General features: G+C 29.3%; 1 protein-coding gene across 1 annotated transcript in view; it reads left to right on the forward strand.

The window, feature by feature from the left end:
* Positions 1–27,170, forward strand: part of LOC142329957 (alkaline phosphatase-like) — a 629,670-nt gene that overhangs the window by 567,356 nt on the left and 35,144 nt on the right. The window contains exon 4 of the mRNA XM_075374942.1: positions 13,317–13,495. Within this exon, the coding sequence (XP_075231057.1) occupies positions 13,317–13,495 (179 nt within the window). The remainder of the gene's footprint in view (positions 1–13,316; positions 13,496–27,170) is intronic.

Genomic DNA, 27,170 nt, shown 5'->3' on the forward strand with positions numbered 1-27,170 from the left:
ATCGCTCTTTTTTTCTTCAAACTTCGTTAAGGGGGCGTAGAGATATCAGTGAAAAAACTAGCTTCGTTTTCTTCAGCGGGTTTTATACTGTTTTGTTATCTGCATCGAATATATTAATAATCAAAAAAAAAACAACCCCCTATGTTAAAATTAGAATATATGCTTTTTCTAGTAGTTTTTTTGCTCTGTCTTCCTTCGGTTTTAATAGTTTTATATATATATATATAAATATATACAGGATGTCCCATATAAAACGCAACCCATCAATCACTCATCCATGAAATTTCAAAAGTCAAGCTTACTCCCTTACTCGTTACTGAAATGGACTCGTCCAACATCTGAACATCGCGGCGACGCAGTAGAACACTACCGATAGTAACAACAATGCAATCATAACGTTCAGTGTATTGCTAGAGACAAGATGGTGTTTTCGCTAGATGAACGTGTTTTCATTGTCGATTCGTACTTCAGTACGAAATCAGCGGTCGCAGTGCAAGATTTGTTTCGCCATAAGTACCCAGATAAACCAGCTCCTAACAAAACATCAGTATTAAGGTTAGTCGCAAAATTTAGAGAGACCGGTTCTGTTCATAACAAGGAACACAAAAGATCTGCGTCAGTGTTGAATACAGATACAGTCGCTGAAATCAAAGACCGATTACTCGCCTCGCCAAATAAATCGATCAGACGTTTGTCTGCTGAAATTAATTTGTCTAAATCGACTGTTCATCGGGCGACCAAACGATTACAATTACGACCTTATCGCATTCAACCGGTTCATCGACTTCTTGAGCCCGACAAAGAAAAACGGCTACAATATTGTCAACGGTTCCGTCGATTTCTGCGTGAGGGAATTAACGTTATGGATTCGTTATTTTTCACAGATGAAGCACGGTTTCATTTGGATGGCTACGTAAACAGCCAAAACAGTAGAATTTGGAGCGCTGAAAATCCCCACGTTTATCACGAAAAACAATTACACCCGTAGAAGTCGGGCGTGTGGTGCGCGATATCGCGGAACAAAATAATCGGTCATATTTTTTTCGAGTATACCGTTAATGCAGAACGATATCAGGATATTTTATTTCAGTTCATCGCACTCTTGGAAGAGAAGGACAGACACTGCCGGTTACAACATGACGGTGCAACATCGCACTACGCAGGTTCAACTTCTGATTTCGTCGAGGAATTGTTTGGTAATCGTGTTATCGGTCGAGGCTTGTGGCCACCAAGATCTCCAGATTTGACTGCGGCGGATTTTTTTCTACGGGGTTACCTCAAAGAAAAAGCCTACAGCAACAAACCACGAACACTTGAACGACTGAAAGTCAATACTGAACAAGCTGTATTAAATATCCATCCACAAACTTTGAAAAAAGTTGCAAGAAACGCTGTAAAAATAATTGAAGCTTGTATTCAAGAAGATGGTGGCCAGTTCCAACATTTACTCTAAATGTAAGGTAATAAATGGATGGATGGTAATAATAAAAATTACATTTACATTTACACATGCCTTTTTATTATTTCAATACCTAACAATATAAGGTTGGGTTTCGATTTATATGGGACACCTTTGTGTGTATATATATTTTTTTTTTTTTTTTTTTGTAATTATACATCATACGAGTATAAAGGGCTACCAAAAAATGTCTAAAATTTTCCAAAGTTCAGAAAATAAAAAGCAAAGAAAACACCAAAAAAATAGTCGTATCAGTCACAAAAAGAATAACTAATCAAACAAAGAAACATAGAAACAAATCAAAGAACCAACCAACAAAAGAGGCGAAACGAAATGAAGAATTTTGACGATGCCCAACACCCTAAAGTAGCTGATTCACCTCAGATCTCGGAGAACTTACAGTCGTAACATATGCAGTCGCTTTAGGCGGCTAGCATCTTTGCTGTACACAATGGTACATACTTTTTTTTTTTAAGTTATAGACGTGTATTTTTGATAATTACACAAACCGTAACTCAATGATAGAACGACATAAAAAGGGATACTAATGAGTATCGTTTCTATAAAGAATATCGGAGATCAGATAAAAAAATAAAACTAAGATAAAACATTCAATAAATTATTTATTTATTGTCCTACAAAAACGGTCGTAAATATATCTTAATGACCTTTAAATACATGTATTTGATGGGAATAGTTTTAAAATCTTATTAGGGGTTGAGACATCCATATTAAACCACCAGAACTGAATAATAAACCGTTTTAATTTGTATATTTTACCATTTAAAGCTTTTAACTTGAAACTTTTTTTTTTATTATAGTTTTCTAAATGGGGTCAAGTTGTATCAAGATATTTTACAACTTTTATCACAAAAGTAGATAATAAATTAATTTTTTTTTTATTAAACACCTATTATTTTATTCAACTGGATAAAAACTGTTAGAGATTTTTTTAGTATTGAACTTATGGTTGACTGTAGTAAGAGATAATATGAATATTAATGATTTTCTTTTCGTAATTAATAATACAGTTATGTCGAACTCACAAAAGAAGTAATTGTATTCTTATTTGATTTGTTATTATTATTATTATTATTATTACTAATAATTTTTTTTTTAAATTATGTTAAAAAGTAATAAATATTTCATTGTATTTATTCTTTGTTTGATTATTAAAAAATCTTGTAAGTAAAAGGATTTAGTTTATTGAAGCCATGATATTTTATCACAAAATATAATCTTTACAAAATTCATTTACATTTTATTAAACCGTTAAAACCCTGTTTAACTATTGTAAATTTTATAATTTAAGCCAGGATTTTCATTATACTGTTATTTATCTTTGTTATGTATGTACATAGTTATAAAATAATACATTTCTAATCTTAATACGTATATTATTATTTTTGACAAAAAATTCAATACAAAAAAGACAAAGTGTATTTGTGTATTTTACACACACGCGCGCGCACACACACACACACACACACACACACACACACACACACATATACATTATGAAATACCTTTTTCAGACATATATAGAAAATAGAAAAATTAGACAAAAAATCAGGATGTTCATTAAAATTCTTCATTAATTAATGATTCATTTAAGTAAACTTATATATGTGTATTATTAAGGTTCTAAATGCGAACTGAGGATAATTATATGTCGTACAATATATAGGATCATATTCAGTAACGTTACTTATACGTAAACAACAAACAGCTATTCTGAACTTTATAATGGTATGTATATAAAACGCATTGGTACAAATAAATTATTCATTTTACTACAAAAATTTTTATGAATACTGAAAAATTTTTACAATAGGTCTGTGTTTAGTTTAATAAACAAATATGAAAAAAAAAAAAAACAAATTATATTAAATATAAATGAAATTTAATTACGAGATACTTTCACAATAAAAAAGCTTTAATTAAATTCTAAAATTTTTTAATTGAAAATATGCTTAAAAGATAAATAAGAATATTTAATTTTACTCAGCCTTATTTTTTTTAACACGATTATATAACAGTGAAATGGTTTTCTATTTGAATAGAATGTTTGTTGATTTCTATTTTTTAACTCCAAATTGGGATTAAAAATTGTTTTCACATAACTATTAAATGATATACTTTAATTCCGTCGATTACACGTGATAACAACACGTCGACGCTCCTCCACAACTACAAATGAATTTGAGCAATTTTTACTACAAACTTTATGACAATCTTTACATTACAATTACTATCGTACATAACTACGTCGATAAATTCGTTTGACAGATAAATTATTGATTGATGAAGAATTATACGATATAGAAAACAGTTTATCCTGTTTTAAAAAAAAAATTATGTCTACTTTTACAGAACGTGATTCAGGCAGCGATTGAAATATACACCACACAAAACGCTGACGCTTTAAAAACCAATATAAGCTAACTGCTGTTATTGTTTGTTGCTTACCTAATAATATAATAACTGATAGTATTAAGGATAAATCAGCCACAAAGTTCATTAAAATTAATGTTAAAAGGATTATTCAGCTTAATTTAACCGTTTCAGAATTTTAGGCGAATATCAACATACGCTCAAATGTCTCTCCGAATTTTCTGATTTATATTCGCCGATAACTATAACACGATGTAATCAATCTTCCGTTAAAATCCAAAATAACTTTACAAATTTAAAAGGTAAAAAAAGAGCTGACAACACATACTTAATACTAATTTATACTTAAAAACTAATTTAAATACTTAAAAACTAATTTTTAATTTCCTGAAATTCCGGGTTTAAAGGATTAAATTGAATTTTGAATTATTTTTGAAGTCCGGCTATTTTTTTTAATTTCTCGGTAACAAGTGAAGATATCAATTGATTTTTGTGTGTGTAACTTTCATCTAAATGTCTAAAAACCAATTTATAGGTTTTTTCTAAATTCGACCTTAAAAGGGGTGAAAAGGTAAAAAAAAATTTGAACAATGATAACAAATTTGTTTGATTTCCGATTATGCTAAAGAGATATTTACTAGGTTGGGGCTTGTAAATACTCTTCAGATAAATATCTAAAAGCCACTTCCGCTTTTTTAAAAGGTTCGACGGTGTACAACGCGGCGGCAGCTTAACTAATGTAGCCACTGTCACTGTATATGCAACACGACTGGCAGTACCTTCATTCGGTTTCTTGACTAAAAAACATAAAATAAAAATATTAAAAAGAGAAACGAAATGCGGTCACTTCCTAGTGGTGTTTGTCGGGTAACGCTACGAACCGAGGGAAAATATATTATTACCCGTACGAAGTACGGGTAACAAGTTATAAATAATATTATTAAGTCGGAGGCGAATTATTTTGAAACCCGCATACTTCTGATCGTTCAAAGTTTCAGGGCCTGTACTGACCAACTGTTGCTCAGAAGAAATTACAATACACTGATATATTTTATAAATTGAACAGACTTTAATTTTTATTTATCAATATTATTCTAATATGCAAGATTTTAATGAAGACAGTAGGATCCAAGGAGCAGAGCCTTCTGGCAAAACGGGAAGGGCGAACGAATGGGCAATGACCAACTAAATATCCCCTGACCGCGACAGGAAACCCAAGTAACCATATAGCGCGTGCGAGGCTGCTAGTATATATATATATATATATATATATATATATGCAAGCTCCCCGTCACAGCTTCACCCGCGCAACGTGGTTACTTGCGTATCCCGTAGCGGTCAGTCTTTTTATTTTACGTTTATTAGTCAAGTAACCTGAGGCAGGTACAGATGACAGTCACACATATAGTAACGGTGGCATTGGCGGTGGTGTTCGAGCCGTAGCGCCGAATACATTCGCATCTCTTTAAAAAAAAACCGAATTAAAAAAAAAACCAAAATGGCTTTTAAAAATTTATCTGAAGAGTATCTGAAAGCCCAAATATACAAATACCTCACTTACAATACTCGGGGATTGGGAGAATTTACAATTATTGTTCAAAAATGTTTTTACCTTTCTTCAACCCCTTTCAAGGTCGAATTTCAAAAATCTAGAAATTGGTTTATTGACATGAAGATTACACTCACCAAAAATCAGGTTGATTTCTTCATTTACTACAAAGAAATTAAAAAAAATACCAGGGTTTCAAAAAAATAATCAAAAATATATTTTCACCCTTGAAACTCTCTGTGAATGAAACTCAAAAGATCTAGAAATAGGTCACTAGATGTTCATAACCAATCGGTTCAAACCCAGCTCACACTCACCAGTTCACAATTCATTACCGTTTGTGATTCCAGTTGAAGCACAGTTTCTACTACTACATTATGTATATACATATATATATTTAAGAAAAATGGATAAAGATTTAGTTGCGAAAGATCCGGTGGTTTTTTGTCTATACTAAAGAAACAAAAATCCTCTTCTTTATATAATAGTATAGATTGTTTTAATGTAAATATAATTATATTATTTATTCGATTGTTTGGAATCATTCAGTTCAAACCCTGTTCAGAGTTCATTAAGTCAATTTATTAAAGTTTTTTTCTTCAACCGCCATACCTCCACTACTACACACACATATATATATATATATATTTTGAGATGAAATATATCCAAAATCATTCTGTTATGTCAAGAAAAATGGGTACAAATTTAGTAGCGATAAATATGGTAGTTTTTTCATTTATCCCCAACAAAAATAAAATCCCTTTCCTCTTTATATATTAGTATTTATATATATAAGAAATTTTCGGTGTTACAGAACTTGATAGATAAACGATACTAAAAAATTAATTAAATTTATTATTAAAAAAAAAAAAAAAACATACGTACTCTATAAATAAAAATCAGAGCTAGATTCATATAGATTTTGTTTCAATACATTACATTTAGTGTTTAGGACATTTGAAAGAATACGTTTGAATTGTTCAAATATTTCCAAGACCGTAAAACATTGTTATAAAACAATTTATGAATTTTTATTTTCTCCAATATAATATTCACAAATAATATACTTTTATCAGACTACAGCACGCATAAAAGGATTTTAAAATGGTTTATGTACTTTTATATACGTACGATCGTATTTATATATGTAAGTCAGTTTTCCCCTTCTATATCCCAAAAGAATGAATCGAAGAGTTCATAAATTTGATATCAAACTGTCCATAAAAAGCATCGAAAATGATATAAAATATTACCATCAAGCTAAGACTTATAGTTATTGAGATACCGACGAAAGGTTGAGCCCAAACGAACGACGTAGCACCCGTCATTTGATAATAATTTACTTTATAAAATAAACCCACGAAAAGCGTGGAACCCACAGCTATATCATTCGCTTGTAATATTCAAAAAATTGGAAATTTTTTGTTAAAATTGACTCGTGTTATACCATAAAAAATAATATATTAAGCACAAATTATTTATATACAAGTATGTTTTACAATATAGTATTATTTTTAAACTACGAGTAAGTTGATGGTTTAAGTACATTAATGAATTTCTACTCTATCTACTCTTATTCTGCTTCATATTTATTATTTCTAAAATTTTATTTAATAGAAGTACAGCTAATTATGTTCGTCAAAAAAACACACGTAGAGGATTTAAAATATTATATAATTATTATTTGTATAGTTAAATTAATTTACAATAACAGTAAATACAATTATTTTCGCAAAATAATACTGTATGTTATACAAAAATTGATTTATAATTTACTATAGTAGCGATATTAAAAAAAAAATGTAAACAAACAGCAAGAAGCATAAAACAACTTTTATTGAAATTTGATTCACCTATTGTTATTTCAGTGGGCAAACACGAAATATTGCCTCTACTAATTTCATCATAATTAACTCTCTGCACAAGTACCGAAATTAATGCTGCATATCTGCACAGCCTTATTAATTCCCTCTTTGTATATCTGTGGTGTAATAAAATTTAATTCATACGTTTGTTTGTTTAAATATTCACAAAGGTTAATAATTTGAAACTTTATTACTTTCCCGTCTAAATTTCGATATAGAAGAGCTATAAAAGAATAAAATCAATTAAATTAATTTCATTGATGATTTTTATGATACTGATGAGTTGATTTTCGTATTATTTTAATCGGTCAAATTTAAGCAAATGCGGTTTTCACCGGATCTTGACGTTTTGACATCTAAGGAACAAAAAAAAAACCGGATGGAAATTTTCCGGATGTAATGTTCGTATGTACGTGTGTATTCGATGTTGACCTCTAAATCACCTTAAATCACCAGAACTACCGGATAAAATTCGACCAAACTTGATCAGATTATTTCTACAGGCTGTCCCATTTAAAACGCAACCCAACCTTCTATTGGTAGGTGATGAAATAATAAAAAGGTAATTTGGTATTACCTATATTTGATGGTAATTTATTATTACCATCCATTACCTTACATATAGAGTAAATGTTGGAAGTGGCCGCCATCTTCTTGAATACAAGCTTCAATTCTTTTTACAGCGTTTCTTGCAACTTTTTTCAAAGTTTGTGGCTGGATATTTAATACAGCTTGTTCAATATTGACTTTCAATTGTTCAAGTGTTCGTGGTTTGTTGCTGTAGGCTTTTTCTTTGAGGTAACCCCGTAGAAAAAAATCCGCCGCAGTCAAATCTGGAGATCTTGGTGGCCACAAGCCTCGACCGATAACACGATTACCAAAGAATTCCTCAACGAAATCAGAAGTTGAACCTCCGTAGTGCGATGTTGCACCGTCATGTTGTAGCCAGCAGTGAATGTCTTCCTCTTCCAAGAGTGCGATGAACTGAAATAAAATATCCTGATATCGTTCTGTATTAATGGTGTACTCGAAAAAAATAGGACCGATTATTTTCTTCCGCGATATCACGCACTACACGCCCACCTTCTGCGGGTGTGGTTGTTTTTCGTGATAAACGTGGGGATTTTCAGCGCTCCAAATTCTACTGTTTTGGCTGTTTACGTAGCCATCCGAATGAAACCGTGCTTCATCTGTGAAAAATAACGAATCCATAACTTTGATTCCCTCACGCAGAAATCGACGGAACCGTTGACAATATTGTAGCCGTTTTTCTTTGTCGGGCTCAAGAAGTCGATGAACCGTTTGAATGCGATAAGATCGTAATTGTAATCGTTTGGTCGCCCGATGAGCACTTGATTTAGACAAATTAATTTCAGCAGACAAACGTCTGATCGATTTTTTTGGCGAGGCGAGTAATCGGTCTTTGATTTCAGTAACTGTATCTGTATTCAACACTGACGCAGATCTTTTGTGTTCCTTGTTATTAACAGAACCGGTCTCTCTAAATTTCGTGACTAACCTTAATGCTGATGTTTTGTTAGGAGCTGGTTTATCTGGGTACTTATGGCGAAACAAATCTTGCACTGCAACTACTGATTTCGTACTGAAGTACGACTCGACAATGAAAACACGATCATCTAGCGAAAACACCATCTTGTCTCTAGCAATACACTGAACGTTATTGTTGATACTATCGGTAGTGTTCTACTGCGTCGCCGCGATGTTCAGATGTTGGACGAGTCCATTTCAGTAACGAGTAAGGGAGTAAGCTTGACTTTTAAAATTTCATGGATGAGTGATTGATGGGTTGCGTTTTATATGGGATACCCGTATATATGAGACAATGAAGCCATTAAGTTTTCAACTTAAAAAATCAGAAGATTAAGGGTGCAGAGCAAGGTCACCCTCAGTATCACGAGATTTTGCCCAATTAAGATCATATTTTTCTCAGGCACATTTGTTAAGAATTATAAAATAATAATATTTGCAAAACCATTGCACCCCTACCCCAAAAAGTGCTGTTGTAGAAGTCTGCTATGTTGTGACGTCACAGGTGAGCTGTCGAATTAAATAAATGAATAATATTTAAAGTAAAAAAAATAAGTTCGGTCTTGCCGGGTCTCGAACTCGATCGGTTTACTCGGTATCTGATGCGTTAAGTGTTGTGACTACACAGTCAGTAGATCGTACAAACGAAATTTGTTCTATGCAAGTTATGAAATTACATTAGTTTAGTTAGTGCCGACCGTAGCCGCTAGTACCGCCACGCCCGCGGGAATTAAATAAACGAAAAAATATTATATTTAAATAACATAAGTATTTTAAATTAAGTTTTGTGTGTGTGTGTGTGTGTATGTGTGTGTGTATGTGTGTGTGTGTGTGTGTGTGTGTGTGTGTGTGTGTGTGTGTGTGTGTGTGTGTGTGTGTGTGTGTGTGTGTGTGTGTGTGTGTGTGTGTGTGTGTGTGTGTGTGTGTAAACTGTGCATCAGAAAAAACCCACAATTGTAGGAGTTTCCCGGAACGGCTTTCTCCCGTTGTCTGCTTTTTTCATTATCCAATGATATTCATAGGTAAGATTTAATTAAATTTTTTCCTTACATCTACGGTACTGAGTTTGAGTAAAGAGTAATAATAAAAATAATTTATCAGATTTTACAATAAGTGGATAAAATTTAAAAATATATAACTACAGTAGACTGTTCTGCATGCCACATTATTCCTACTTATTGCAATATAACTGTTAATAACATTTTAGCAGTACTCATAATAAAGATAACTCTGACCACGGAACACTAATTGATAAGAAGTTAGTGTAATGACTCGTTATAAAATTAAATTCTAAATGTAATAATTATATTAAAATGCTAAAGAATGATTTCAGGATTTGATGTACTTGAAATCAATCAAAGAGTAAATAAAATAACCTTTGTTATTTGGAAACCTAAATTACTAAAACTTTTGCATTATAACAAGATAAACTCTTCTCATTACAGCTTGGTTGGGTTTCAAAAATCCAAACTACACTCGTACCCATCAGGTTGGTCTACTGGTGAACACATCTTCGTAAATCAGCTGATTTCGAACTCGAGATATTTAGTCAAGATATTTAGAAAAATTGTATTTATGGACCGATTTAGCTCATATTCAGAATATATTTTAGTTACGCCAAAAGAAATATTTTTGCTAAAATTATACCCGCTCAAGTGGCGCCGATGCCAAGATATTTACGAAACAATCAAACAAATATACAAACAAACTTTCTTCTTCTATACATATAAAAAGCACTGTTCGTATGTGCCGTCCGGTATAGTTAAAAAAGTACTGGACCGATTTACGCACGGATTTTTGCAAAATCGTCCGCATTGTTCGGAGAAGGTTTAAAGCTATTGAAATTCCTCGATCTGACCAGTAGAAAGAAAGTTAGGGGTATTTTAAACCGAATACTGTGTGTAGAAAGTAGTTTGAATTAAATCCGATAGGTAGTGTAGTTTTGATACCTGGATTTATTTACATTCTGACTTTTATAAAGTGAAAGGTTAAATTCTGTGAAGTTCCGTAATTTTTTGTAAATTTCTTAATGTTCAATATTAATTGTGATGATTTTGCAGCCATATCTCTTTTCGTAAAAAAGTTATTTTCCACCGACTAGTGTGTTTGGAGAGTGGTATTAATTAAATCCGTTATGTAGTGCTGTTTTGATAATTGGGATTTATTTACATTCAGACTTTTATAAAGTGAAAAGTTAAATTTTGTGATATTCCGTAATCTTCAGTTTTTTAATAACAAACTTTCAATTGTGTTCATTTAATGTATATATATATAGTCAAATCTAGTAATAGCGAAGCATTGTCGGGTCTGCTAGTAATACGTAATATTATGTTGAACAAGAAGGCCCCATCAATCAGTAGTTTATACTACTAAATGTATATTTTTGTTGAAATGCATATATTGATGTGAAATGGATAAAATAATGTAGAAGATATTGGTACGACTGGAACTTGAGTGGGGGGACTGTTTATTGCCTGCACATTTGAGTATTACCAGTCTAACTCGTAATACTTAACTAACTATTAACATTTTGTTTCAGGAATTGTTTTAGGTAATATGTTTTAGTTTTATATTTAACAAGTGATAAAATAATACTATCGACTAATTATATATTTTTATCGTTAAAAACATTATATTAAAATTACACTAAGTTACGACTTTTATATTTTATTATATGCAAATTCATATCGGTAATTAAATGTTTTCACGCTAGAGAAATACTGACACCGATATAATTATATAAAATATAGTAGTGAATTCAACGGGAGAAAGAACTGACAGTCGGTTTTTTCTTTATTTGATTACAGCTGTAGTGCGTCAAACTACGATGAATTAAAAGGATAGAATTCGCGTTAGAAGATCCCTTAATGATTCTTTTTTTTAAAAGCAATTACGTTATTCCAAAGATAAATTAATGAGTAAAAAAAATATTTTCGATTGAGTTATCTGTAATATTATTCAATAATAAGAATTATCGAAAAAAGATTTTCGTGCAATTAAAAGTATAGAATATTTACGATTTTTTTATTTTTTTAACCAATCACAGGATTCATTACCTCGCCAACACCTCCCACTACAAATTATATTGATTTAAATAACAATTGCACTTTGTAAAAATAAAATATACGTAAATCTCAACCCTTGAAAGAAACTATCAGAAATATTTTTCTGATATTTATTCCTACACAGTACAATAAATATCAGGTTTAGATAATATTTACGGATAAAGAACAAAGAAATAAAAAGAAATTTTTAATTTAAAACTGCTTTACTCGTGCATATACAACAATATCTTCCTCTCATCAGTAAAATAGTCGTTAAAAATGATGTCATAAAAAAAAAATATGACATGTTTACTATTACCTTATAAATTTGTCAGAAACTTGATTAAATCATAAAAAAGTATAGAAAATTTATCTTTCATTTTAATTAAAAAAAAAAAAAAAAGAAAAAGTACACGTGATAACGACAGCGGCAAGTTATAAACCCAAATACTCAATTGAATTTTTAACTAACATCACTCGTATGTCAAACCAACAAACGATAAAACGTGTACACATTTTGTTTCATTCTTTTCTATTTTATTTCATTTTACATACTCGTATAATATAAATATAAATATAAAACTCGTATCATAAAAATGTATAGAAAAAGCAAAACGTGAAAAAGAAAAAAATATATATATATATAATTATATTTATGTATTCATTAAGAGTTTTTTTTTTTTTTTTTTTAATTTTTTATTCTACCTATTTACATTAACAGGTAATTAAGTTTAACATAAACTAAGAAACGTGTACGAAAATCGTAGACTTACTAATGGATTAAATCTAATTGATTTGAGTATTATTTTTTGTCCACAGGACAGAAATTTGTCACTAACAACCGTAGTTGATGCGTTTCGGCGTACCAACATTCTCGAAATTACTTTTAACACTTAGTCTTCCTGAGTTTGGATCGTCGAATAAATAGCGACGTTAAGCTCCTCCCACTCTCTCACCATACCTACTGACAAGGCCTCTTCTGCTTTGTCCCTGCAGCTCTAACGGTTATACAATTTCTTGAAACTAATCTTCTGATTATTTTAACAATTTTAGATTTTTAAACATTACATCGAGTTGAGTGTTTATTTATCCATTAGTTATCTCCAGTCTTTTTAATTTTACCACGAATATTTTCATGTTTTCTCTCTCTCTCTCTCTCTCTCTCTCTCTTTCGTTAGAAGACATCTAACGATGTCTTCTAACACGCTTATTTTTAAGATGCTAATCGATGCTTCTTTGCTACATGTTTCCTCTTATGTATATAATCTCTAGAGTACGTGTGATGAATCTCTTAACTAGTTTAAACCGGTTTTAATGTGGAAACCGGTTTTAATGTGGTCGGACAAATTTTATTTGTCCGACCACAGATTTTACCCGGTTCTCGGTTTAAAAAAAAAAATACACATATGTAAAGATTAACAATACTGTTAAATAACATATCGATTTTTATTTTGCAGGAAAATCAACGGGTATAGTAACAAATACAAGAATCAGTCACGCAACACCGGCAGCATTATTTGCACATTCTCCGAGTAGATATTGGGAAGACGACAGTAAAGTTCCAGCTACAGCAAGAAAAACATGTAAAGATATAACAAGACAACTGGTAGAAGACGAACCGGGAAAACTTATCAACGTAAGTGAATAAAGTAATGAACAAACGGTCTGTCCGGTTAAGTTAAAATTATTACTTAACGGTAGTAAAGGTTAAATAAATAACGGGTAAGGCCTTTCAATAGAATGCGAACATCGTACGTTAGAAAAGTGAAAGAGTGACTCGTCTTTTAGAATTGGCATTTATCCAACGGACAGATTAACAGTGAGATTTGGCAACTACTAGTTCCATTTGTCGGTTAATCTTCACAGTCGCTATTTGTTGGCTGCTAAGGCAGGACATCGAATCGTTCAAAGAACGGTGGTTTCATTCGTTTCATCAGACGTCAGCTCACAAGGGAAAGGTAAAAATAAAAAAAAGATGAAGAAAAAACTAAAAATATATAAATCAGATGAAAGCTCAAATAAATTTCCGAACTGTCCCTAGGTTTTTGCTTTATAATCTATCCTCAGATTAATCTCTCTTGTAACCATTCTACGGAAAAAACCAATAAATAGCAGTTTATTTAGATCAACATAAAATTTTAAAACTAAAACTAAATTACGGACAAATATCTTTAAATAAAACCCAAAAATGTAGGTTATTTAAAATAATTAATATTGGAATGTTTATATTTGTATCTTAAACGTCAGGAAATTACTATATAAATGTAATCAAAACTTTAAACGTTATATTTCAAATAGATTTACAAATAGTTAACATCTCTTAAGTTATTTAAACCATTCTTTCAAAAACTGTGCGTGAGCGCCCTGACACATCGGTAAATTTGTTGACTGCTTCAAAAAAGAAAACAAAAGTAAATTCAAATGGTTAGATAGTATTACAGTAGTAAAAAATTAGAATCTTAACAATCAAAGTCCTTTTTGTCACCAACCACTTCACTGATTTAATAATAAAATAATTTTATTCAAATCAGTGCATTAATTAATTTTAATAAACTGCGACACAGTGTCTTTATAATTTGTACAATATATTGATTATGTAATCAGCAAATCACCACAATAATTCAATATATCCTGAACTTAATCAAAATTCACAAAGTAATAAAAAAAAATTAAAGAAAAAAATAGATATAACTAAATCAAAATGAGCTGAAAAAAACATTCATTTCTTTTGAAACATAGACACGTAAAGTAATATGGGCACTGCGAGCAAACAAAACCTTGAGTGCTAGCTGAGAATACAATTCAGTCAAAGTACAAAAACGAAGTGTCAACCAACAAATAAAAGTAAACAATATTAAAATAAATCTTGAAAAACATTGAATAAGCTAATTATAAAAACGGTATGACAATACCACTAAGTACAACATTCAAAAAAGAAGTTACAGACACCATAATCGAGCTCATTATGAGAATGATCTGAAAGAGAAATGCAATTTCTTTATCTATTCATTAATATATCAAAAACCTTAGCAAAATAAATAGAAAACATTGTTATGCTTAATCCACTCCATAATTTGTTTACTTATTATAAAGGTTATATCAAGAATGAATAGATACGCTACCACTTACAAACAAAGAAACTGCTTTAGCATTTTCTGAGAAAAATCAAGGAAAACCCATTAAAAACCCTTAATTTAAGCGACATCATGTTATTCAAAATTAATAAATGATCAGACTGGACGTTAAAAGAAACAAAACACATCAAAAAACCAACTCACATTGTAGTCAATCTTTACTGTGCTTGAGAATCTTTTAGAGGCATTCTGATCATGAATAAATGAAGATTGGTCTGTACTGTTGACTACTAATCGATTAGACCTTTTCACTTTATAAATATTCCCATAGCAATGCGAGAATGATGCCTACAAAACAGATATCAATTTTATTTTACTCCATGATTTCTTTTCATTATCACAAGTAAATGGCGAACAGAATTTTTTTATAAATTAAAAACAGATGAAAAATTACGAGCGATATATTTGTTATTTAATAAAGACCGCTTAATTTTTTCCTTAAAAATATTTAATATCATTAAACATGCATAAGTATTTAGAAATTTTTAATAAACTGGTTTATAAATTATTATTCAAATTTATTTATTAAGGAAATTATAAATAAGTTACAATAGTTTTGTTCGATGAAGTAGGAAAATTACAATAATATATAATGATAAATATGACTTTGATTTAATAATAATAAACATGCTCTCACTCTCTTCTTCCCCGTTTAGCCTCCGTGAATTACCGTTACGGTATTACTTCAGAAGATGATATGTATGAATGTAAATGAAGTGTAGTCTTGGTCTTGTACAGTCTTAGTTCGACCATTCCTGAGATGTGTGGTTAATTGAAACCCAACCAACAAAGAACACCGGTATCCGCGATCTAGTATTCAAATCCATGTAAAAATAACTGGCTTTACCACAACTTGAATGCTGGAACTCTCGACTTCCAAATCAGTAGCTTTGAGAAGATGCGTTCACCTCTACTAGACCAACATGGTGGGCTAGAATAATAGTAGCTATGGTAACTAAAGTACACACACCTTTGAAGATGAAAAATTCATAACTTGTTTCTTTGCCATGGTGGCAGATATATAATAATGAAGTAAAAGGATTAATTTATTTTTTCCTTATGAATATTTTTAATTCACAACTTCACCCTCATTGTGAACAAAAAAATAATGAATATTTTTAATATGTTAATCTTCAAGGGAACTAGGGCCTTGGCTGATGGCTTAAAAAGCTAACCTGGGATAACACAAATGTATTCAGCAAATTTGAAAGTAATCGGTCAGTTGGTTCTCACTTGATGCGATAACAAACAAACAGGTAAACTTTATATATATATATACATAGACATTTCTGGATAACCGTGATTTGTTAGAGTTTGAGAGTGTACCTGATACATGCAGAAGTTTGCCTTCAACCTACTTACAAATACCCCATTTGAATTTTGAAAATCAGATGATTGTTTGCAGAGATATTATAAGAAAACCCCATTGCAGCTCTCAAAACAGCGCCTCAGGGGCACCCCGTTTGATATCAGCTGATGGTGATGATTGGTCTAGTCTCCCACAAGGTTCTTGCATACTTCACCACTCTAGCCTCACACACAGTCCCCATGGGAAGCCCATTATTGTTAAACAGAAATTTTTTAATTTATTTAATATTATTTTATTTAATGTAAGTTTAATTCTCTAATTTTTGCAACATTATTCATTTGATTGATTCAAATCATTCATTTCAAACCCAGCTCACACAGCTATAGAGACTCGCAGTTCATTAAAGTTTCTGCTTCAACCGGCAAATCTCTACTACTACAAATATATATATATTTTTTATTTATTTTTTTTTTTTGAGATGAAATGTATTAAAAACCTACTCAGTTACGCCCAGAAATAAGGTTGCAATTGATAGAATAGTTTTTTTGTTAATCCTTAACAAACAAAAACCACCCTCTTCCTCTTTACATATAGTATATAATTATATATATATATATATATATATATATATATATATATATATATATATATATATATATATATATATATAATATTTTATAAACTATGAATCTGTAAGGCTCAAGTTCATAATTTACAGCCATATTTATTATGTAGTTGAGTTTTTAAAACTAATATCAAGTAAATTCTACTTGTAATGTGGGACTTCTGCTTACTTTTTTAATATGTCTGCTTATATGTAGACCTAGTTTCAACCAAAGTGGAATCATCATCAATTCACAGAGTTGTTCTAGTGAGGTGAATGCATTTTCCCAAATCAGCTGATTTTGGAGTCGAAAGTTCCAACGTTCAAATTCTAGTATACTTTTATATGGATTTGAATACTAGATCATGGGTACGGGTGTTCTTTGGTGGCTGGGTTTCAATTAACCACATATCTCAGAAATGGTCGAACTGAGACTGCACAAGACTACACTCATACATATCATCCTCATTTATCCTCTGACCTAACAGTGATTCCTGGAGGCTAAACAGAAAGAAAAAGGTGGAATCATTTGAATGTCATTATCAGGGGGTGCACTGGTACTGGAACGATTGTTCTGCTTTTTGGCAGAAATAAAAAATTGTCCTTTCAGACAAAAATTGTTTTAACTTAAAGCTGATAAAAAATATAACCTAAATTATAAAAATCAAAACGCACAAAAATGTCCTCACTTTTTGGGTACCCATAGGCAAACAGCAACAAAAGAAGTCACTTAAAATCTAATCCAAAAACAAAAGTAAAACATTTGCCATGAAAAAAATATAGATAAGTTTTGTTTTTTATCAATGTAAACATCAAAATAAATGTACATTTTTCATAATGTGTTGTGTAGCAGCCTATGATTGTGGACCATATTCTTGTGGTCTGCTGTACAAAATTAAACATTCCGATACTTTTATGAATTCAACCCTGCTCACTATAAATATCAGTACTGACATACTATATGATGAGACTTTTCATACAAGTAAAGAATAAACCACAGCAGATGTTTATAAAGAGTAGAATTTTTTGTTTGAAGATGTTAATTCAGCACACTCATAATGTTATAATAAAGAGAAATAATAATAAAATTACAATTAAAATATATGTAAAAATAGTTCATAACTCAGCAAAAAATTTAACTCAATAACTTAATAACTTAACTTAAATTTAACTTAATAACTCTGATTATAAAAAAATGACAATCTTGAATAGTTCAGTTAATTTAATAAACTCAATTAACATAAATTAAATAAATATTTTTGGTTTTAAAAGTTAACATTGTTTCATGTTATCTTGAAGACATCACTTTAAAACTTATGAAATTTATTTTACAAATTTTTTATAATAATGTAGTATATAAGAATAGTTAATTTTTTTGGAGGTATTTGAAGAATCTTAAATAAATATTCCACAGAGGTTAATACTACCACAATAGAGTTATACAATAAGTATATTTTTTATTCAAAAATTATTAAATTTACTGTTCTGCATATAGAATAATCACTAAAATGTAACAAAAAATAAAGTAACCTTTATGAGATCAGTTCTAATTAAAAATAAAAACAAATGAATGTATATATAAAGGTTGTTAAAGTTTAGGGGTAATTAAACTCAATTAATATGTAAATGATATAGAAAAAATAGTAATAAAACTTGCCAAACAATAAACAAAAACAATACTGTAAATAATAATGTAAATTTATGTAAATATCAACAAAAGTATAACATAACAATCACAGCTTCCATTTTAGGACAAATATAAATATTCATCATACCTTCATTAATTTATATGGTATAAATAAACAATTACTAATAATAATACAAATTTATTAATTTAATTTTTTTGATTACATATTAATTATTGTAACTGACTTATTAATTAAAATAACTGATTGAATCTAATAAATATGTATTTGATTGCTATAAAAGTAACGATTCTAAAAAAATTTATTTTTCAAACTTGGCCTATTCTAGTGTATACTTATGCGAATGTGCTTGAGGCTTAGTAATTTGCTTTGTATTAATGTTAAAAAAACTGCAGGTTGTCCTGTTTTATTCCCCAGACAGTATTCTGTTAAACGGTTAAATTTAGTTTCATTCCTTAAACATTCATAAAAATATAAGTAATTTTATTTTTTTATTTCAATTACCACTTCATTCCAAAAATTTTAGCGGTTGCTTTTTTTATATATGCATGTTCTTATTTAGCTTATCAGAATGTACATATTATTTGTTTTAATTTTTAAAAATAACTCCTGACTAATCATTATTACCTGCGAATGATGATGAGTATACATAAACTGCTGGTCCAGAAATGACCAAATCGGATGTGAACAATGAGAAAAGAATGGTTATTAAATACTTAATGGAACATTTCTTTTTCTTGTGTGTTCAAAAGAGTAAAAATCTGTTATCAGGTTGAAATGTAATAAATTGAAAGGGTGTTTTATATTAGTTTTTTTGGTTCAGTTCTTGAGAATAAATTAAAATTAAATATTATAATAGGAGACTGACGAGAATGAAAACAACACTACTTATGAATCAGTTATTAAGTTTCAGATTCATTTCCCCTAGATGTAGCCCAACTATATAATCATACATAAAGAAATAACTATATTAAACAGTTATTAAAATAAATTTGAAATAAAAGATATTCTGCAAAACTGGTTCAAGACATTTTACTTTAAGTCTGAACGATAGACAGTTGGCTAAAAATATTATTTTTTATAAAACATTTCTTTGTTATCTACTGATCATGAAGAATCCAGTTTTAGATTTTTCCATTTTAATTATAAATTTGTATATCACTGGGTATGGAAACAAATCACATCTATTTTTAGCCCTATTTAAATCTGCATTATTACAGATATTATGGCTGCAAATGTGTATTTAATGGTCCATCAAATACATCAATAAAAGACAAAAAGATTTAAGGAATATAACTAAAAAACATAAAATTACAAAAATATAACAATGAGCATACAAATGTGTTCACACAAAACAAACATTTTATTTAGCTTCGCATCTTAAAATAACCAATACATTTAAAATTTCTGATAAAAAAAATAGTCTATCATTATTAGTTTCCTCATAACATTTCTAAATAGCTTTAATTTGAAATTTTAATATATTTAAACAAGGAATTAAAAGTCGTAACATCAATAATATAATTTACAACTTCAATAAAGTTTAAGTTTGTAAAATGGATATTAAAGCATGTCTCTATATCTATTATTATTATTATTATTATTACAACCATTTTTTGCAGTCGTCAGTGAGTTAATGAATAATGCAGTTCTCCATCTCTTCCTGAACTTCTCCAGCACTAATCTTTTAAAACATCAACATATTTATTACATCCCACATCCTTAACTGTCTGTTTCATATCTCGGTCTTCCTCGACAAGTTTTACCTTCAATATATACATCCATTATCAAAGTAAATAAACCTCTATGTCTTATCACACATCTCACCGAACTAGTTCATCTCTAAACAAAGTATCTGTCATAAATTTCCCTGCTCTCCTAACTATTATAAGACCTATTAATTTCAAACATTATTGTCTAATCTACTTTTAAACATCCTCCCTCATTTTAATGGGCTTTTTTTTCCTAAATCCATGTTTCAATACCATAAATACTATGTTTCTCATAAATATTTTCAAGAATTTCTTTCTCATTCTTAAATCTATACTTCATACAAGCTAATTCCATTTTTACATAAGTTATTCTTTTTTGTAACTTAATTTGGAAGTCTATTTCTAAGCCCGACCTTTACAACCTAAATAATAAAATTTTCCTGCTATTGAGACATTGTTTTTTTAATACATAACTTAGGTAGTAAACTAAGTATAGTGTTAGAAGTTACTCAAGATTTATAACTACTACTTATTGATTAGAATTTTTATAAAATGAAGAAGACATTAATTCAACAACAAGCAACTTTAAACCTACTTTTAAAAATTATCTGCTTATCACCTTACCCAATTACCTTTTATCACTTACTTCAAAAATCTTCAGTTGTATATTTTCACTGACCATAGTCCTGCTCTTTTCTTCTCAAGTTAGTGCTGATTGAATTTTTCATATAGACATATTTACGGTTTTAACTGGCATGTTAGTTTTAAATTAGATCTGTTATTATTTATTTTGATGCTGCATTTAAAATTATGATTATGTTTAACTATTTTTAGGTGTGGTCTTTTTTGTATGCCTACAATACAGAGGTTGTTAATAATGTTTGCATATTTGACTTTTTCCCATGAGATTAGTTCTGCTGACCATTATAATTGGATTCTCTTATAGTGAAAATGTTCACTCCTATATTACTACAGAATGCTTTTATCTGTTCATATGTATCTTTGAAACTGTATATCCAAAGCAAAATATTATTATCAAAACATCTCTGAGTATTTGTTTAGTGTACTTATATCTATTCATTCGTGAACATTATAAAAGATAAGAATATACACAAAAAAACTCAGATATAATACACACTGATACATCACATTAATACATCAAATGAATATTGAAATAGAGTATACCTTTTAACTGCATATTCAGTTCACATTCTCCTTAATCAAAATTATCATCAATAAATTTAGATAGAATGATTAGTGTAAAGGGCATAAAAAAAAGGCCAGGTGATATATTACAAGTATTCAGGATTATTACATTGATTATAGAGAGAAGTGTAGTGGGTAAAAACAACAAAAGAAGACAAAATCAGATTATATGAAACATATAATTGGTGTGCTCAGCTAAGACTAGAAAGAAAAACACAGAATAGAAAGGAATGAAAGAAATACACTGATCAGTAGAATTATTAGAAGCAAAAAGCTTGGTCTATCTACTCTGTTAAAATAACCTGTTTAATTGAATTTAAAGCCAGGTTCAAGATACAACAAAACAGCAGCAACAAATTTATTTATTTTATTTAGTTTTCTTTTTATGTCAAATTTTATATCACTTGACAAGTATCAGTGAATTATTATTCTTGGACAAGAAACAATAATAATCTCCCATAATAATAATAGTAATCTTTTTTAACAGTTATAATAATAATCTTTACAAACAATAATAATCTTTTAAACAAACAATAATCTTTTTAATAATAAACAGAAATAATTTTTTTTATAGGATTTTGTTGTATAAAAAAGTAAATAATTCACCTAAAAATAGATTATTTTTACAATAGAGAAAAAAAACTTAAAATCACAAAATGTTGTTATTTAAAGGATTTTTATTCTAATATTAGATACATATAATATATATATATATATATAATGTCCCAGAAAGAAACTGAGAAACTTTCAGTACATGTTATACTGGTGATAATAATGTTTATATAAAGATAAGTACGGAAATGCTTTGTTTTCGATTGACGGCTAGCAAAAGATTTCACCTGGATTTCAGCTCTTCTAATAAAAAGAAGCCTTATTGTAATTTTTGGGATCCAAATTAAGGAGTAAAGTTGGTGGTTTCTTATGTAATTTGAACTGGGATATAGGATAAAACAGGTCCTAGAACTGTTAACTATAGTAGTTTTTAAGATACCTGATGAAAAATATAAATTTCAGTGTTGAAAAATAATTCTTTTTTTTTAAGTTTTGTACATGACTAAAAAATGCAGAAATTTTAGTAACAAAACTTTTAGAGAATTTAATTCTGAGAAAATTAATGTAAATACAGCCAATAAAAAGTAAATAAAAACTTTTAAAATCGGTTTTTTATTGAAGCAAAACAGATGAAAAATAGACAGAAAATCGTATTATGCTTTCTGTACCAATAAACATTATTCTTAATATAACAAAACAAAATAAAATTAAATACATGAACAATAAACCTCAGTAACAGTAATTATTTGAAATTCCCTCTTTCACAATGTACACAGCACTCTGCTCGATGTAAAACATTTCCAGTGGCTTTCTGTATCATTTCAGCATCGTTTAGTATAAATTCAATAGAATTTCATATTTTAATGATTAACTCTTCTTTAGTATTAACATTTTTTTAGTATACTATAGTTTTCAGATGGCCTCAAATGAAGTAATCTAACAGCGTTAAGTCAGGTGATTGTGGTGGCCAATTGATTGGTCCACTAATACGGTTTAAGAAATTCCCATTCAAGTGATTTCTAGCTATATAAAAAAAATGTTGTGTTGCACTATAGTCCTGGAAAATCATTTGCAATCTAGTCTGTCAATGTCCATTCTCCAAAAGAGCCGGCAAATTATTTTTCAAGAAATGAATGTAATGTACGCATCTCCCTTAAGGTTTTCATTGAAAACAAATGGTCTCAGAATTTTGTCATAAATAATGCCATATCAAACATTAATGTGAAATCTATGTTTGAAACTAGTTTCCACATGTGGATCGTCTTTGCTTCATAAATGTTTATTTTTAGAATTGAAAACTCTCCCGTAAAAGTGGCATCATCAGTAAATAAAATAGAATTTACCTTATCACCATCTAGAAGCCAAGGTCAGAAGTTTAACCGCTGTGGGGTAATCTCTTGGCTAAAAATTCTGAACCTTTCCCAGACAGAAAGGATAAAAATTTTCTTTCTGTAGGATCCACCACACTGTATTTTGACAAACCAGTGTAACATGAAATTTGCCTTGTACTAGTGCCTGGGCTTCGCTGAATCACATGATGTTCATCATTAACATGAAGATTTACTTGGCATTCAAGAGAAAATGAACATATTGGAGATGATCTTTTCGTTCATAAATACAAATACACTGAAGGGAAAATTTTCGTATTTGGAATCTGCCTTCCAAGAAATCTCTTCCGATATTCTCATTGAGCAGCATCAGAATTTCCATTACAAAATCCATAAACAAAAAGTTATATCAGCATATTTTTAATGAGGACATTACATTTTTTTTTTCTTTTTTTTAAAATCATCCCTTATACACCCAATATGACACCATAAATGTAGTGGCAATTTAACATATTTAAATCACCTAAATTATACAGCCCTCATCATTCAATGGGTTCAAAAATCAGATCAAAAGTGTGATATATATACACACAGCCAAATTAAAATTTTTTTACTCGATGAGTTTTCAAGATGAGGTGAAAACTGTTCAGAAATAATCTTAAATATGATTCCAAAATCAACATTTTTGACTGATCTACTGTATATACTTTCCCTTTATAATGGATTATAGGCTACAGCCACAACTACATTCCTCCTTTATATTCTTGTACCTGGTAAGCAATGGAGCTATCTTGAATGAAGTATGATGCTGAAACACTCAAATTGGGAGTAACAGTTGATTTATAGCTCTGTTCATTCCCATGTACTACGCATAGACATATGAAAACAAAAAGGTTTCATGTGGAAGTCATCTTGGATGTATCTAATTGAAACTCATTCTCAATAATCAATTTATCTATGTTCATTTTGACGATAGATTTAATTACAACCATATATATTACGCTTAGGTTTAATTCTTTTATTATTGTTTTAATTTATTATTTTTTTTTATCTCAACAATAATATATTTACATAAAGAGATATATTACTTTTTGTAAAGAGAACACAATTTAAGATCATAACTTTCACTTAGGACCAAATATTTTAAACAAGGATAATGAAATTGACAAGGACTCTTTCTGAATAATAATCGATATTGAATTTAAATTAAATAACCTCAAAGGTTAACTAACTAATAGCCCTCACACAAAAATTAATAAATGGAGTAAAAAATTTGTTACAAATTACCTTTTTAGATTTTGGTACCTCTGAAACATCAAGAATCATAAAAATAAAATATTTTCAATACAAAAGAAGCATTTTTTTAATATAATCAAAAATTCATATATGATAAAATAAAAAGGTTTAAAAATAAAAATTTAAGATGAAACGTGATCAGGAATAAAATTAGCATTGAAAAAATACATTATAATTCAAAAATATTATTCTCGAAAAAGCAGTACTTCATAAAAAAAAAACAAGTCATCAGTAAATAAAAAAAAGATAAATTGATAACCTTTGTGAATACATTAAATTTGTTTGTCCTCAAACCTTAAAAAAGAAAACTAATAAAATATGGCAAAAAATAACGTAACAATAACTGATACATTGGATTAAAGCAGCTTTATTTAATTCTAACATTTTTCATCTACTGTATAACACCATGTTAAGGTATGCATGTGCATGCAGTTATAAAAAATAAGCTTAATACTTTATCACTAAAAAATCAACTATTGTATTCTTAATAATTAAAATCTGTGAAGGGTAACTGAATTCAAAATAACTTTTTCTCGCCGTATATGATTAATTCATCACATAAACTACTTACTTGCGCATACGAATATGCCAATAAAAGTCTTTTAGTGTAAGGAAATTCATGAATACGTGAATAATATTCAAAATTTTCCATATATGTATGTAATATTATATTATAATTCTATACAAAGATTATGCAAAGCAAAGTTCTGTAAGCAACATTTTTTTTAGTTACCTATATAGAACTACTAGTTATTACGCTACTTTATCAAAAAAAAAATAAAAGGGAATTAAAATAATAATATCCATTTTTATCAAACCGGAAAAAAAATTACTTTTAGGTAATATAGCATGATATATAAGCCTACAAGAATCCTTTCTTGTACTTCACTTGTATTATTATGCTTGCATTTCAATTTTTTATAAATTACCAAATAAATTTAAAGACAAACCAAATTTATTTAAGATTCTTTTACTGAATTATTACCACTTTACCTATGAATTTCTATATAATACTGATTAAAAAAAGAATCAAATAACTTCCACACCTTTTAAATTGCTAATTCTTTGTACTGATTTTATTTATCTTGTGTCTACATATAATCCTCCTATCTAGTTGAAAACAGTTTATGTAATTCACTGTTTCCAAAGAGAAAAGGTAACTGTAACCAATTACTATTAACTATCTATTACTATTTCCTATATCTACTACTATCTAAATCTATTCCTATTAACTATACTAATCTTTCTTATTGTTGTGATAAATGGATGCACTTAGGGTACAACGAAGAGTTTCTTTCTCTGAGAGTAATGATTTTCACTTCTCAAGTCAGTATCTGTTCACTGAAGGTGTCTGTCTATAAGGCTGATTCCATTTTTATTTTCATATGTTTAGCATGTCATTAGCAACTGTATATTTTCAAATGGGATGATTATATTTTCGAGAATGCTATTTTGTTTTTGGAAATGAGCATATGACTGATGTCAGTTCACCTACATAACCAATATGATTATGGTACTAAAGATACCACTTACATTGTATTTACTTTACTACAATTAGATTTAGAACTTATTAAGACAAGCAGAAAGAAATTAAATCTAAAAAAAATATGTTAAATTACTATTGTTAATATTTAACATTAATATTTAATCAGTAATTAATGGAATAAAGCAGAATATTGACAGCTTATTATCAGATTATTAATGCGGATTTAGAAAAGGAAGAGGGGACACACTAAAAAATTATTGCTATATTGGTGATAACTGAAAAAGAAGCTAAAGAAATACAGAAAGACAAAGATATATAAATAGTTGATGAGGACAAAGCATTATTTGATAATGTAAATCGGACAGAACGTCTGAAATATTAAAGAAAATAGGGAATAAGGGAATAACAGAGTCCAAGGAATTATTTGAAAACTATACAAATACAAAAATGAAATGGCTGCAAAAAAATGAGAGATTAAAATACAAAAATAGAGATTAAAAAAAGGAGTGAAGCGTGGAAGTTTTCGACCTGTGTGATTTCTTGTTTAATTTATACATACGTAAAAGAACAGAGAACACCCTTGATAAAATAGCAGAAAAGATAAAAAAAAAATCAACCAAAGAAATATATAACTTAACAATAAATAAAGGAAAAATTAAAGTAATGGTATGGGACAAGACAGAAAACTCTATTTTCACAATAATCAATGTTGTCCACATTGCAAGTAGTCAATATGTACATCGGAAACTTAGTAGTTTTGAAACGTGTAGTCTTGTACAGTCTCAGTTCGACCACTCCTGAGATGTGTGGTTAATTGAAACCCAACCACCAAAGAACACCGGTATCCACGATCTAGTATTCAAATTCATGTAAAAATAACTGACTTTACTAGGACTTGAACGCTGAAACTCTCGACTTCCAAATCAGCTGATTTGGGAGGACACGTTCACCACTAGACCAACCCGCTGGGTTACAGAAATATTACCTGGTACACATGCAAGCACATCAATCACTGCTATATTGCATTTAATAAGTTTT

This window comes from Lycorma delicatula, chromosome 9 (assembly GCF_047948215.1).
Source record: "Lycorma delicatula isolate Av1 chromosome 9, ASM4794821v1, whole genome shotgun sequence".
Lineage (NCBI taxonomy): Eukaryota > Metazoa > Arthropoda > Insecta > Hemiptera > Fulgoridae > Lycorma > Lycorma delicatula.